At 44.4% G+C, this 16348-nt stretch overlaps 1 protein-coding gene across 6 annotated transcripts in view; it reads left to right on the top strand.

Moving 5' to 3' along the window:
• TMEM132D (transmembrane protein 132D) overlaps positions 1–16348 on the top strand; it is a 417065-nt gene that overhangs the window by 94261 nt on the left and 306456 nt on the right. For 4 of the 6 annotated variants that reach the window (XM_065568628.1, XM_065568629.1, XM_065568627.1 and 1 more), the window contains one exon: positions 14629–15517. The exons of 1 other annotated variant lie outside the window; for it this stretch is intronic. In XM_065568628.1, coding sequence (XP_065424700.1) covers positions 14629–15517 — 889 coding nt within the window. Of the gene's footprint in view, positions 1–9312; positions 9367–14628; positions 15518–16348 lie in introns of those variants that run through there. One more of the 6 variants, XM_065568631.1, reaches the window with a different exon arrangement.

A 16348-nucleotide genomic window follows, 5' to 3' on the forward strand; every position in this document is an offset into this window, starting at 1 on the left:
CGTTGTTTTAAGCAAAGGTTGCTACAGAACAGACAGAACAGGTAATTGAGTAAGTCAACATCAGTGCTCCAGCCTTGTCTGCTTCTGCCTAATGTCTGCAATAATGAATACTTAAATCAGAGCAGGGAAGTTGTCAACCACCCGTCTGGTTCTTCTGGGCAGAAAAAATCAGGAGCTTGAATGACAAAGGGCTCTGCCCAAAGGTTTGTCACAGATCTGTGTAATACGATTACATACCACTGTCCACATTCAACAACATCCAGTGGCCGAGTAGATAATTCATCCTTAGGGTTCCAGAAGTTCAGAACGGCACGCAGACTGACAGAATGACACAAGGTCTTGCCTCTGAGTCCTCAATGAAAAGGCAGTAAGTCCATCTGGAGTGAGGGCAGTGTGGCACAAGCCACCCTCAGCTCCTGCTCCTCTGGGGGTACAGGAGTCAGCTGGTGAAGCCACCAAAGTGAGGACAGGCCTGTGAAGGTTCAAAGCCAGACTGACTGAGAGATGGACTGATTCGGATCCCAATAGAACCCCTGTGGGAGCATGACAGCAGTACTACCCATGCCTTCCTCTGGGCATGAAACCTTCTCCTGTACAGCTGCCCCTGGCCCTGGGGAGTGCATCTTGCTGGGGGCAAAGCACACAGAAATTATGTTGTTTTGTCTGAACTGTCCTGAGTTTGCAAACTAGGTTTGAAATCTTGCAAGAAGAGGCTTCCTTGTGAGACTCACTTCCAGCCCTAACGATGAAATATGATGGAAAAAGACAGCTTCTCCAGGAGATGTTGGAACTTCTGCGTCCATTGCCAGACAGAACCCATGAGTGCAAAAGTTGAGACAGAATTGAAGAGAGCTCAACTGGAACTGCACAAGCAAGCTAGAACCCCGGTTCAGCCTGATCCCACAGAACCCCCTGAGAGCTCCTGAGCACAGACAAATACCAAATTCCAGATGTTACTGTCACAGTTCATGGCAACTGCACTTGTATTCCCCATCTGTGGGACAGCAGGTCACCCACTTTTAGGCTCCTGGCTACCAGCCATCATCTCTCTTGGGCAGTAACTCTTGTCTCTCTCCCTCTTAAGTGTTTTTTGCCATGGTGCACAATTCCCTGCCTACACTGTGTTATTCCCCATCAAGCTAGACTACCTAACCAGGCCAGGATCTGTGCTTTGCTTTCTCCTAAGAGACCACAAGCAGTTTTATTACCTACAGTTATCAGTTACCACACAGCCCTTTCTAAGCAAGCACATTTATTCTTAAGGTGAAAGCATTACAGAGAAAACATTAAAAAGAACCTACACGCATGGTAAAAAGCTGACCAGAGATCAATCCCAAATCCAACAATCACTCTGTCAGGTGATCAGACCCCCCTTCAAGCCCCACACAGGAGTTTTTTCCTGTAGTTACAAGTTCATAACAATTTTTGCTCAGAACAAGAACAAAAATGAATAGTTCATTCTTTCCTTCATACTGCTTGGGCCTTGGATCTTATACTCATGAAAGAGGTGATCAGCAGACAGTGGCTCTCTCCTTAAAGCATAGCTTCAAAAGGTTGGGTCTAGAGGTGGGAATTGCCATTCATCATTCCTCCCCACCGGTATTTCCTAGGAAACCCACTTAACTTTGTTTGTCCCATAACTTCCTTCTTGTCTGGCACATGGTTTAAAATAGCCCTTTGATGCTCCTAACACTTTCCAAGGTTTATATTGGCCTTGTCTCCCCCACTTCCCCCCCCCCCCCCCCCCGCAGAGAAGTTACATCAAATCCCACAATAATACATAAAGTTTGCATTCAATAGCATGGACTTCAAAGATAGTTAAACTTCATTCAGTAATGTTTTTCAAGGATATTGCAAGAAACTGCCCTATCTGTCACAGTTACATTATCAGCACAAACTCACTGAGGGCCTGGCACTACTCCTATCTTCCTGCTGCACAAATAGATTTAAAATGGTGCTCCCTACACAACCCAAAGTAATGACAACTGATTTGTAAAGGTTCACATTATGCAACCAGTTGAAAGATTATTGTTGTTGTTTATTATTAATATAAAACAACTGCAAGGAAAGGAATGCCCCCAGGGTGTGACAGTCCCGGGACTAAATCAGAGATCTGGTAGATTTCTTCTCTTTTTCTGAAGTGACGATCAATAATTTTGAAGTAAAACCGAGCTACGAACAGCTGTTTTGCAGTTGTCCAAGAGCTACTATTTCACGGTGTGAAAGGAATCAAGCTCTCAGTGTCTTGGCCAGACTGCAGAGTATTACTGTTGTACTCCGGTGTAGCTCTAGTGGAGAAGCTGTCTGAACTTCCTGAGAGGCAGGTGCAGCGTGTGTGTGGTGGGACATTCAGGGATATGTCATATGCATAAGTGTGTGCTGTGCAAAAGGAGACCGAATCTGCTGCCTCTTCTGAAGATTTATCAAGTTACCAGTTTGCATATTCAGTGGCTTACAAAGACTTTTGCTTCTCCCACCAGTGACAACTATTTTTTAAAACAATGTCAGTCATGGGCAGAGTTAGCGAGCGGAAAAGAGAAAACGATCCTCCTATGGCATGCCCATTGAGGGAAATCCTCAACAATCCATCCACAGCCTGGGTGACCATGTACAGGCTAAGCTCTAAGGGTTTCAAAAATAGTAGCTCCAGTTTTAAGTACAGTGTTGGGAATTGGCCTGTATTGTCGTGTTCCAGTTTACTGGGAGGGGGATCGTCTCCTTAAAGCAAAACACCGAAGGGCAGATCCTCAGCTGGTATAAATTGTCAGAATACTGCTGACTTCCGTGGAACTGTGACGATTTACAGCAGCTGAGGGTCTGCTCTGAGACTCAATAGTGAGACACATAAACTATGTGCTTCCTTGCAGGGCTGGCTCCAGGCACCAGCTTAAAAAGCAGGTGCTTTGGGCGGCCAAAGGAGAGGGGCGGCACCTGCGGCAATTCGGGGGTGGCAGGTCCCTCACTCCCTCTAGGAGCGAAGGACCTGCCGCTGAACTGCCGCCTTTTTTTTCCCAGCTGCCGTCGCTGATCGTGATCGCGGCTTTTTTTGTTGTTTTGTTTTTTTTTCCTTGGGGCGGCAGAAATGCTGGAGCCGGCCCTACTTCCTTGATCCTGTCTGTGATGCTTGGGCATCCATACAGCACTTAACAAAACTGCCAGTGGCCTGTCCCAGCATGCACTGGGCTGGTGTAAAACCTAAGAAGGGTTATCTGGGGATAGTGAAGAGGGGGAAAAAAATAGATGCAGGCAAAAGACTCTGGCAGGCTACGTCTGTGAGAGCACAGCTTGCTTCCTCTTCACCTTAGCATCTCCCAAGCTAGTGACTTCAATGCCTGGCGACATCCCTTCCAGATTTGTGACCCAGAGTTTGCAACAATGTATGATGAGACGCTACAAGCACCAGCAAAAGGAATGTAAGGTCGAGTGGAAGCAAAATGTGCTCTCACAGACGTAGCCTGCCAGAGTCTTTGGCATGTGTCGCTATTTAAAAATAAATTCCTTCGCTGCTTATGGGGCCAAGAAAATTGATCCTACAGTTTGACAAAGCTAGTCAGTTCAACTCAGGTGCCTTATTGACCTGGTATGCATCATTTGGAGAGGTATGGATTTCAGTATTGCACATTGGAATCTTGAAGTTAGTTCTCTCCTAGGGCAATGAAAAGATCATTTAACTTTGGAGCTACTGAATTCAAAAGAGCTCATCTATAATCAGCTGAGATGCCCTAAGTAAATACTAAGATAACAAGTATCAGGGGGTAGCTGTGTTAGTCTGTATCCACAAAAACAACAAGGAGTCCAATCTGAAGAAAGAAGAACAGGAGGACTTGTGGCACCTTAGAGACTAACAAATTTATTAGAGCATAAGCTTTCGTGGACTACAGCCCACTTCTTCGGATGCATATAGAATGGAACATATATTGAGGAGATATATATACACACATACAGAGAGCATAAACAGGTGGGAGTTGTCTTACCAACTCTGAGAGGCCAATTAATTAAGAGAAAAAAAACTTTTGAAGTGATAATCAAGCTAGCCGAGTACAGACAGTTTGATAAGAAGTGTGAGAATACTTACAAGGGGAGATAGATTCAATGTTTGTAATGGCTCAGCCATTCCCAGTCCTTATTCAAACCAGAGTTGATTGTGTCTAGTTTGCATATCAATTCTAGCTCACCAGTCTCTCTTTGGAGTCTGGTGCCACAAGTACTCCTGTTCTTCTTTTTGCGGATATAGACTAACACGGCTGTTACTCTGCAATCTGAAGAAGTGGTTTTTACCCACGAAAGCTTATGCCCAAATAAATCTGTTAGTCTTTAAGTGCCACCGGACTCCTCCTTGTTACTAAGATAACAGATGCTTTAGACAATATATATTTTGCAACCAAACTGAGCTTCTCAGACCAGGTTCACAGAAAGATTTGCTGAGGTTTTTTAGCTATGGAAGCAAAATTGGGCCCAGTTCTGAAAAATTCAGGGGTGATTTTTATGGATTTACATGCAAAATATATAGCTTCACATGGTTGCAATACAAAAAAAAACAGGTGAAATTGTTTTAAGCAAGACTTGCACTAAGATTTGGGGTGGGGTTCACCCCCCGTATGAAATTTTGAACTCCTGCAGAGCAAATCAAAGACAATGTTTGCTTCAGTCACTGGTTGAGTTCAGCACAGCTGCATGCAAACGATCAGTTAATAGTGAGGATATGGAAGATGAGTTGCATTTGTCCTGATGTTATTATGCCTTTAAATTGCACATCAGTCACCGTCACCACTGACTTGATTCAGCACCGAACAAGGAGAAACACCACGTTCAACTCGGAGATGATTCTCTAGATTATTCAGGTGGCTTTGCTCCTCCGGATTGGTTCATACCAGCCTGGGCTCACTGCCCTGTTCCTGGTGGACGAAACAAGTGAAACGAATCAGGATTGTTTTCAGAGCACTGTTGCATGCAGCCCCAGGCATTCTCATGCAAACAGGAGGTTGACTCTCATTTCTGATCTCCCTCACGGTGCTTAGGGCTTCCTCTGTGAGCTTTTAAAAATCCCACTTTACCCTGGGCCTTAATTTTCTGTGACCATCCATATGACACACGCAACCCTGGTTTCTACAACAAGCTCCTTTGCGGAAACCTGCCTAGTTTGTATGAGAACAATCAAGGTTGCGGTTCAGGTTCTCTATGTTTTAATTTGCCATGCTTTAGAATCCTTGTTAAATTCTCGTGGTCAAACCCAGATGGCAGTACAGAGCTCAGGCTAGGTGTTGGAGATAGTTGTTGTTTGTGCTGATTAGAACTCTCCTCAGATAAAGTGTAGAAGGGTTTGAATTTTTGGCCTTTGGCTGTTTGCAAAGCTGCTGTCAGCTTTCAGCGCAAACTGATTTGTATTCAGTACACATCCCTGGCTGGCTGGTAGGGAGAAGCAGTGAGTGGGACCAGTCTGCTGCTGCCCAACCACCTTGAAACCAGCGGACCCAGCTGCATCGGGTGTTTTTAATAGTCTGTCCCCTTCCCCTCTTTCATTGCTGTTGCTCTTCTAGCCAAAATAGCCTCTGATTTACAGCCTCTGAAAAAGCATTGTCCTATGGAAGGGGAGGGGAGAGAGATTTTTAATCCCTCAGCTAATTAGACATTAAACTAAACAATTTTAAAAAATTATGAGGTGAGACACTCTGCTAGCTTTAATATAAAATAACATAATGAAGTTCCACATTCTGCCTGCGGAGGGGAGGGGAGGAGAGTTGTGATTGGAATGAGAGAGGAATAAAAATTGAACACTCTGAGCATTCACTCACGTGCTCGCTCCAAGTTGCATCCTCGGTGCTTGGCTGTGTTGAATGGTTCTTCGTCAGGCTGTTAGGAGGAGCGCAAAACGAGCAAAACGTTAGGAGCACCCAAAACGGTCTGATGGGCTGGGGGTTTAAGGAGTAGAGCTGCTGAACAGATTTCTCATCAGGGCAGGACAGCGGTGAAACCTTCCCCTTAGCTTTTAGGCATAGGAACTAGTTTGGCTGCAAAGCCAGGTAATGTTGTCTGAGATCATATTGGGGATTACCTGGCAAAGGGTCTGTAATAGCTTTGCTTGTTCACTCAGTGAGTGGAGAGAGACAGATGAAGATTAAAAGACATGAAGACAGGGGTGGGGAGTGTCTATGCTACCACTTGAAGGGAAACTGCAATTTACTCTTCATCTCATTACCAGCAAGTAAAAGTCTCCCCCAACCTCCCTCCATTCCAGCCCAGACATTGGTGGGAGCTCTGCCTGCAGAGGGATCATAGGACCCCCAGTCCTTTAGCACTGCTGCTGTTTACAGGATAGTATGTGATGGTGTTGTGCTCAGTGAAGTGTCATAGCTTGTCAGGCAAAACTTATCTCTGCGTTGTTGATGTTTATTTTAAATAGGGCTTGAATTTCATTCTTTGATGTGGGGGGGCAGTAGTGGGGGAGAGGGATTCTAGAATGGTAAGTATTGCCCCAGCTCTCCTTTCACACAACCTCCTGTTCCCGGCCCCGTTTCCTCTTCCATTTGACACTCCTTTCCCCCTAGTTCACACCTCCCAGCTGATCATTCGCCCACCCTTGGCTCCCAGTTATTCTCCTCACCCAGCAATTTCCCCTCTCCCTAGGGAGGCTCTTTGCTTTTGTAGTTTTTGCATGAATTAGCCAGTCAAATGTTGGGGATCCTAGAGCTTAAATCCACCTGCTAAAGCTACAAGCTGCCCTTGTCCTCACTACGATTTAATCTCATGTTAGCTCATTTGAGTTCAGAACAAACCCTTTTTTTCCTAGTGAAGACTCTGCAAAGGCTGAGCACCCCCCCCCATTCCCCTCTTGTGGGCCCCCTCCTCCTTTCCCCATGCATTGGCAGTGCTGTGCGAGGTGTAGTCCCAAGCCCTGCCGGCCCCCCGTACAACATTGGCTGAGCAGAGAGTGAGCCCAGCTCCTTGCAGCAGGGCGTCTCCTGCCTAGGTGTGCACGGGCAAGGCTGGAAAGTGCATGATCCCAGCTGCTGGGCACAGATCATAAAATACCATTAAACATAACGGAAATGATGAATGATGAAACGAGAAGCTAGGCTGGTGACCTGTTTTGTGAAAATGGAAGTGCTGCTCAGCCACTGAACTCATGAGAGTATCTGGAGACATTCAGAGCAGGGTTGAGGCAGGCTCCATAATGTATCAGGCAAATGCTTTTTGTTAATTATAATTTTGGATTAACATGAAAAATACCAACATCTTTTCTACACAATTTCTTCTAATAAAGAATAAAACCTGCTTTAAAACTACAGTGATAGTTGCCAGCTTCTCCCAGGCTGATTATTTCTGCTGATTAGCACTTTCTGTGTCACAAACCATGTCAACAGCCTTCACTTCCCTGCTGGGAAGTCACTGTAAAACTGGCAACCAGGCTCATTAAGACAGACACCAGCACTGCTCACAGCGCTGGAATTATGAAAAAGCCATGGTGGGGTCTCTGGAACATGTTTTAATGATTCCGTTTTGGGTAGGTGTGTACATCGGAGACAGGCTTGAATCAAGGCCCTGTCGCCAAACACTCCTGGACTAGAGTGTTCAGACTCTGGATCTAAATATTGCAGCTGTCTATTCACTAAATGTGAATATCGCTTTTATTTAGATGGCATCCCCACAATTTCCTGTCAGAATAGAACTGTGCATTGATCTGTGCAAAATTCCCTTGAGGCTGCGGAAAGAGTGTGAGTGAGACAGATATACAGGGAGGTATAGTTTCCGTCTACACATTGACCCAGGAACACATGCACTCAGGACTGAGCAATCCTAGTGCAGGACGAGGGACTGTTGAGTTCTAATGCCAGCTCTGACAGTGCTTCTGTCTGTGACTATATGCAAATCACTTAACATCTCTGCCTCAGTTTCCTCATCAGTAAAATAGAAATCATGTTACCTACTTGACAGCGATGTTGGGGGATTGGCCAACTAGTATTTTGTTCGTTACTTTCAATATATGCAGGAAATATTGTCTCTCATAAAGTATACTCACTCCTGAATTAGTGAGGATAAAGTGGTATCTATTACCACCCACTATGTTTATTCTGTGTAAACATAATAGTGTACTAGACTCTTCTCCTCATTTTTTATTGTGTAACAGCCCATAACGTGGTCATCTAGAATGGTCCATTGTTGCTAGAAAATCAGGTACTAAATTACCTCATATGCATGTACAGGATTCTCTCACTAATTACGGTTTGTTGGTATTACATTAGGCCCTAGAGGCTTTGGCTGAGATCAAAGCTTGGTGCTGCACAAACACATAGTAAGATACAACCCTTTTCTGAAGTGCCTGCAATCTAAACATACAAGACAGACAAAAGTGGGGAGAAAGGAAGCATTATCCCCATTTTATAGATTGGGAGCGGTGGCACAGAGAGGTTAAGTAACTAATTTACCCAAGGAATCTATGGCAGCACCAGGAAATGAACTCTCAGATCTCCTGAGTCCCAGGCCAGTGCCTTAATCACAAGACCGTCTCTTTATGATTCTCTCATAACATGTGATGTGACATCAGACAGTCATGACTTCAGTAGCCTTCCTGGCCTTTGCGATCCTCCTGTTGCCCACCATCAGGTGAGTGGCCGGCAGATCCACATGGCGTCACACCCACAGGCCCTGTTGCTAACAGCTGTTGCACTGAGGGCACCCCTGCAGAGGTGGGTTCTGCGGCATCTAGACTGGAAATGCTCGTCAGCCATAACTATAATTTCACTGCCATGATACTACCACCATATCGATTTTTTTCTTAATAAAATGCAAAACGTTCCCACTGCATTTGTGTCCTGTTCATTTTTCATGTTGGGAGGCGTTTTCCAAGTTGCAGCTGTTGGGCATTTCTGATGTGGAATCTGTGTTCTTGGTACTAATAACTCCTTCCCTGGGGGCTTCAGGATAATGAGCCTGTTTTAGCCTTTTGCAGTGAATTGCTGAATGTAATTGGTATTTTGGTGGCTCAGAGTAACTAACATCAGTTCAGGTCAACTCAATACTTGTCCAGACAATAAATATTTAGGTCAGATTGCAAGCCAAGTGAAGAGTAATAAAGCATTTGTGGAATAAAGCTTTGGAAATTGGTTCTCTTTGAATGACATCCATGTTGACCCCTTGTTGCTCTTGTGAATAAGTATAAGGATCTGAGGTTGCCTCAGAAGAATATGCAATTTATGGCCCAATTAGGGTGTGCGTCCTTGAGTACGAAGGTCAGATGTTCAAACAGGAAAAGTTGGACAGTATTTGTGACTCGTATTATTGTTTAACAGTGTGTGTCTTTGCTCTTCAGGACTGACAGTTCCTAGAAAGGATGGAGAGCTTATTCCTTAATATGATAGCCTGCCTCAGGTAATTGCTCGACAGCACAGTTAAGATAGATATCTGGCAGTAAGAGAAGCTCAGTGTCATTGAAAATGTTCTCTTAGTGCCCAATGGCACACAGCATACATTTGTTCAGTGGCATTAATGTAATTCTTGGATCAGGTAGGGTTAAGCAACAGCAAGTAAATACTATAGGTCAGGGGTCGGCAACCTTTCAGAAGTGGTGTGCCGAGTCTTCATTTATTCACTCTCATTTAAGGTTTCGCATGCCAGTCATACACTTTAACATTTTTAGAAGGTCTCTCTCTATAAGTCTATATTATATAACTAAACTATTGTTGTATGTAAAGTAAATAAGGTTTTTAAAATGTTTAAGGAGCTTCACTGAAAATTAAATTAAAATGCAGAGCCCCCCGGACCGGTGGCCAGGACCCGGGCAGTGCGAGCGCCACTGAAAATCAGCTCGCGTGCCGCCGTCGGCACCTGTGCCGTAGGTCGCCTACCTCTGCTATAGGTCCTGATTGTCATTTACACTAAGGTCTCTTTATACCACTCCGGCAATGTAAAAAGGGCTTTTAAAATGGGTGTAAATTCTATTTACATTCACTGTAAGGCCTCTTTTCATTGCTAGAAAGGGGGTTTTAATGTAAATGATTATGAGGCTCAATCATCGAATAATAGAAATATAGGGCTTAAAGAGACCTCAAGAAATCATCAAATCCAGCCCCCTGCACGTAGGCAGGACCCAGTAAACCTAGAGCATCCCCGACAGGTGTTTGTCCAACCTGTTCTTAAAAACCTGTCCAGTGATGGGGATTCCACAACCTCCCTTGGAAGCTTGTTCCAGAGTTTAACTAGAATTTTTTCCTAATCTCTAACCTAAATCCTCCTTGCTGCAGATTAAGCCCATTTCTACTTGTCCTAACTTTAGTGGAGCGGAAAACAATTGATCACATTCCTCTTTATAACAGCCCTTAACACATTTAAAGACTGTTATCAGGTTACCCCCACCCCCACCCTGCAGTCTTCTTTTCTCAGACTAAACATGCCCTGTTTTTTAACCTTTCCTTATAGCAGGGCTGCCCAGAGGATTCAGGGGGCCTGGGGCAAAGCAATTTCAGGGGCCCCTTCCATAAAAAAAGTGCAATACTATAGAATACTATATTCTTGTGGGGGCCCCTGGGGCAAATTGCCCCACTTGCCCCCCCCCCCGCCCCTCCCGGGGCAGCCCTGCCTTATAGGTCAGGTTTTCTAATCTTTCATCATTTTTGTTGCTCTCCTCTGGACTCTCTGATTTGTCCCTATCTTTCCTAAAGTGTGGTGTCCAGAACTGGACACAGTACTCCAGCTGAGGCCTCTCCAGTACCGAACAGAGCAGTACAATTATCTCCCGTGTCGAACATACAGTGCTTCTATTAATACACCCCAGAATGATATTAGTCTTGTCACAACTTCATCACATTGTTGATTTATAACCATCTAGCCAGTTATTCTACATTTTGAAGTTGTATATTTGATTTTTCCTTCCCAACTTAAATACTTTGCTCTTATCTTTATTGAATTTCATTTTGTTGAATTCAGACCAATTCTCCAATTTGCCAAGGTCATTTTGAATTCCAATCCTATCTTCCAAAGTGCTCGCAACCCCTCCCAGCTTGCTGTCATTTGCACGTTTTGTAAGCATATTCTCTACTCTATTATCCAAGTCATTAATGAAAAAATGGAATAGTACTGGACTGACTCCTGCTGGTCCCTGCTAGATACATCCCCACAATATGACAGTGTATCTCTAGGGGTGATATTCACCTCTGTGCAGAAAGCCACACCAAAGCTTACTAACCGCTTAAGAACCACATAATCCCTAAAAGAGAGATTTAAGTGGGACATAAGTAGTGCTTAGGCATGGTGTTAGGGGGTGAATTTCACTCTAGGGTTAAAGATCACGTGAGTTTTGTGTAGCGATTCTGCATTGTGGATGTAGCATGAATTATTCTTCTCACATAGCGTGGTTTGACAATGGTTGGAACTCCATTAGGCCAGATGGTAATATCACTTGCACCAGTGTAAATCTGGAAGCGGCACCATTAAAGTCAGTGGAGTTGCATCAGTGTGAGAGAGATCAGACTCAGGCCTATTGACTTCAGGGAGGTTACTCTAGATTTACACTAGTGTAAATAGGAAGAGAATTAGTCCCAGAGAGCAATGCTGCCAACTCTTGTGATTTTTATCACAAGTCTTGTGCTATTTGGTGTTGGGTTTTTTAAATTCCCAGGTCCTGGAGTCATGTGATTACACAAGAATCTCAACTTCCTCTGTTTAAAAAAAAAAAAGTAAGTTTCGAGCCCTCAAGGTTATAGAGAAAAGCTTAAAAATGTGAACCGTTAAAACCTGAAGGCAAATAAAGACTCTAGATTTATTTATTTTTTAAAATTTCATGATTTTTGGGTGATACCCGACATGGGAATTTTGAATGCTTGCAGAGTCAAATACATAGCAACCCACATGCTTTATACAAAAGACTCTGGTGCTCACTACTGGTCACTGGGAGCCCCTATAAATGCTTCTTTAACTAGTGTGACAGCTACAGCACCGATAGGCATGTGCGCTGACTGCAGAGTCATTGTTCAAGGTCATTCATGGAAGTTGATTCTAGACATGGAAGTTGAAACTAGACAAAATCAGACTAGAAATAAAAGGTGTACATTTTTAACAGTCAGGATAATTAATCATTGGAACAACTTACCATCTCCCCCCTCTCCCCTCCAAAGATATGCTCTAGTTCAAACAGGAATTAATTCAGGGAAGTCCTATGACCTGTTGTATGCAGAAGGTCAGAATAGATGACCACAGTGGCCTCTTCTGGCTTTTTAAACTATGACACCCCAAGAATTGGGGACAGCAGCACTGCTGTGTCCCTGTATAAAAACAAATGTCTCTGGTATTCTATACTAATGGTCCAAACCACGACAGAGTACAATAGTATAGCTACATTTTATGGGGGCCAGGGCTGTAGAACTTTGAAATCAGGGTCGCTAACCTAGCAGAGTTCTGGGTACTTCTTTTAATGCATAGTTGAAATGCTAGGCTGCCAGGTCTTCCAACCCCTCAGGGCATCAGTGAGGAGATGTTTGGAGAGGCAATTCAGAATTCCAGCGTCTTTCCTTGTCAAAGTAGGCCTGTGATCTGCAGGGACTTTCTGGTGGCTCTAAGCCACAATGCTATTTACACGGGTTGTATCAGCAGTGCTGATCTTTTCTCAACCTTTTAGTGTTTAATTATGCAGGCCTTTAACGCAAACATAAACAGCACAAAGGGATGTCATAAACTCTGCTGGCGGCAAAGTACACAAGAATGTGACCGCACCATTATAGAAAGACTTTTATCCTCACGGTGCACTCTGTGGGATTTTGCCAGTGAAGTTTTTCAAATTCCTGTGAGTGTGGGTTGTTTTCCCCCTCATGGCATCATTCAGGGGAACAGATCTAGGGTGCTCACTCTTTTTAGCCATTATAACGGCTGACATTTATTGAGTACTTTGACCCCAAACTCTGTAGCGGAGGAAGGACTGGCCGAGTGGTCAGGGTGCTAGCCTGGGCCTCTGAAGATCCAGCTTTAGTTCCCTGCTTTGCCACAGATTGCCTGTGACACCTTGGGCATGTCATTTAGTGTCTCTGCTCCCTGTCTGTAAAATGAATATAATTGCACTCCCCTACCTCCCAGGGGCATTATGAGGGTTAAATTCACTAAAGGGTTACACACTTTGTTGCATCCGTAGGCTGAGCAAATTGCATACGCCAGAAGCCCTGGCCCTTCTCCATTCTCTGTGTGCCACCCTCCAATCCCCATCTATTTCAGGGAGTCTCTGTAATCCCCTCCAGCATGTGACCATGTGCCGGGGGTTGTGTGTGTCTGCCTCCGTTTGTACTATTGGCCTCCATTTGCCCCACTCATGGCAACAGCTCTGTGTGGCCCCCCACCCATATCCTTAGGAATGAGAGGCTATTTGAGTCTCCAGGCCCATTCATTTCTAATACTCTCTGCTAGAACTGGCAAGGAGGATGCCAGTTGTGGTGCTCTCTGTGATATGGATAGTTGTCCATCAGGACCTGGATAAAGAATGCATTTCAGGGTGTGTATACAGAGAGCCTCCCAACATGGGTTGATGGACAAGGGCTAGTGCTGTACAAATAGCTCTTTAGACAGTGCTTTGAAATTGCGGTTCTAGCTGGATCTTGGGCTCTGAAGCCCAGCCCCCTCTTTAAGCTTCAGAGCATGAGCTCCAGCCCAAGCTGCAACTTCAAAGCGCTGTCTGTAGAGCTATTTTTTGTAGATCGCTATCGCAAGCCTGCTAGCCCAAGTCTGTCAACCTGGGCTGGGAGTCTCGCTCCAAAATGCTACATAAACATACCCTTATAGGCCATACAACTGGTCACGACCAGCCCGGGATGGATTCACGTCTGCTTCCTAGAGGCTAAAGTTTCTGTAGCCATTATCAATACTAGGACTTTGGCTTAATGATGCCCAAGGGAAGGTCCCTTTAGGATAGCCTTAAGGCACTTTGTAGTGAGAGTGCTTGTAATACTCCCACTGTAATGGCTCCTAGATGAGCAGAGTTAAGCCAGTGCAAAATGCTTTGGGAATTCCCATCCTTAGGTTCTGCAGCGATGGGCACTAGAGGCAAAACGCTAATCCGGCAGGCATAAATAAAGGGCTTCAGTCCCAGAGGTGCCAGGTTGGACTAAATTCACACAAAGATTTAAAAATAAGTACATGTATGTAACAAGTAAGAGAGCTCATGTGATCCAGTAGACAGGACACTGGATGGGTCTCCAGAACCCTGGCCTATTCCCACCTCTGCCTCTAGCATGCTGTTTGACCTTTGGAAAATCTCTTAATCTCTCTGGTTTTGCTTCCCCTTTGTTTGCCTTGACTATTTAGTCTGTAACCTCTTGTAGGGACTGTCTCTTACCATGTGTATGTACCATGCCTTGCATAACAGGGTCTAGTCTTGGCCGGGATATCTAAGCATCGCTATTGTATAGTCCCACTAACTCTTTAGCCAACAATTTGGGGAATAATTTTAAGATATTTCTATGTGCCTGATATAATTGAGCTGGCCAAGAACACTGAAATAAAAATGAAAGCAGGTCACTTACTTGCTTTCCAAATACTCCACAAGAGTCATGTTGTGACATGGGCTCAGATTGCATCAGATCGCATCCTGATGCTGAATGTTTCCAAATTTTCTCTAGCATTTTGAACTTCTAAATTCTCCTTTCCTTTCAACAGTGACCGAGAGTCGAGGCATCCTGGAGAGTATACAGAGATTTTCTTTGCTGCCAACTTATCTGCCTGTGAGCTATCATATCCACAATGCGGACGTTTCCTTCTTTCTTAAGGAAGCCAACCAGGATATCATGAGGAACTCTAGTTTGCAATCCCGGGTGGAGTCCTTCCTAATCTATAAATCCAAGAGGCCACCTGTATTAAATGCCAGCTATGGACCCTTTTTTGTTGAACAAATAGTGCCGCAGGACCTAATGTTGTCTTCAAATCCATTTGGATCCACCAACAAGTTTTCCTTTAATTGGAAACTCAAAGCCTATATCATGAGCGACAAAATTTACCTGAGCAAGCCCAAAGTCCAGATCCTGTTCTATGTTGTGGGCAGGGACTGGGATGACTACAGTACCACGGAGAGGCTGCCTTGCCTGCGGGTGTTTGCCTTCCGCGAGACGAGGGAAGTCCGAGGCAGCTGCTGGCTGAAGGGGGATCTGGGATTGTGCGTGGCCGAGCTGGAACTCCTGCCGAGCTGGTTTAACCCCCCCACGGTGGTGGCCGGCCGCAAGAAAGCGACGGATCAGTCTGAAGGGAGCCCTGTGGAACTTTACTACACCATCCAGCCGGGGGACGAGACCGGGGAGTGCACTAAGGAGGACGTAAGGAAAAGTAATGGGATCAGACTGGGAGGCAACGATATTGATGAATCAGTACCTCCTTTGCAGAGAATTGGAAGTGTTTTCCTTTACCAGACATATAGTGGCCCTTCCTTAAGTGAAATGAGGTTGGATAACAATATCGCAATCCAATATATACCAAAGACTGTCAAACAAGGTGATATTTTGACTTTCCTTGTGTCTATTAATAAAAATTCAACGGAGGACCTGTTCACACTGAGGTAAGTTCTTTCTAAATTCCTCTGTTAAACTGAAAATCAGATGGCAGGGTTTTTTGTTGTTGCTGCTGTTGGCTTTTGTTGTACTGGAAGTCACTTTCGCAAGGGTAAATTGATGGAAATCTACCAACAATTCCTGCTTTATAGATGAGATTTAAAGAGTGTTGCTTGTTCGATTCAATCTAGCAAATGTTGCCTTCTTCCTTTTCTATTATCCAGTCAAATATAGAGTGACCTGGGTGAGGAACAGTCTGTGAACAAGAGGCCAGCTGCCTTTGAGCAACTTCTGAGTAGTGCAAATGGGACATTCGAGAGCCATTTACTTGTCAGTAGGAGAAACTGCAAATTTCCCCCTGACCTGGATCTTGCAGAGCTCCTAGAGCAGTGATACTCAGACTGAGGCTTGCTTTGTCTCCTGCGGCTCTTTGCAGCACATGATATTAAACCGCTGTGTGATTTAATAATTAACCAATCAGGATGCTTTAAGTAGGTTATCAGCCAATTGTAGAATACTTGGTCAGTCACTTTGCTGTGAGGAAAAAATAAATAAATAGTAAATGAAACAATGAATTCACACTATGGTGGCTCTTTTGGGTAATGTTGATCGCTAATTTGGGTCCTGAATCATTGAGGTCTGAGTATCACTGTCCTAGACATAACTTGCTCTGTCATTAGAGCCTCTTGTTAAAATGACTACATGCCCCGCACCCTGCCTGGTCTGTAAACCCTATTAGGTTGTTTAATATTTTCTTTTTAGGAATCCCAAACATCCCATGATTAAAATAAATAAAATATTTTTTTTTCCTCAACCCAAGTGAGAAGTTCCTTAGTTTT

This window comes from Chrysemys picta, chromosome 15 (genome assembly GCF_011386835.1).
Source record: "Chrysemys picta bellii isolate R12L10 chromosome 15, ASM1138683v2, whole genome shotgun sequence".
Taxonomy (NCBI): Eukaryota; Metazoa; Chordata; order Testudines; family Emydidae; genus Chrysemys; species Chrysemys picta.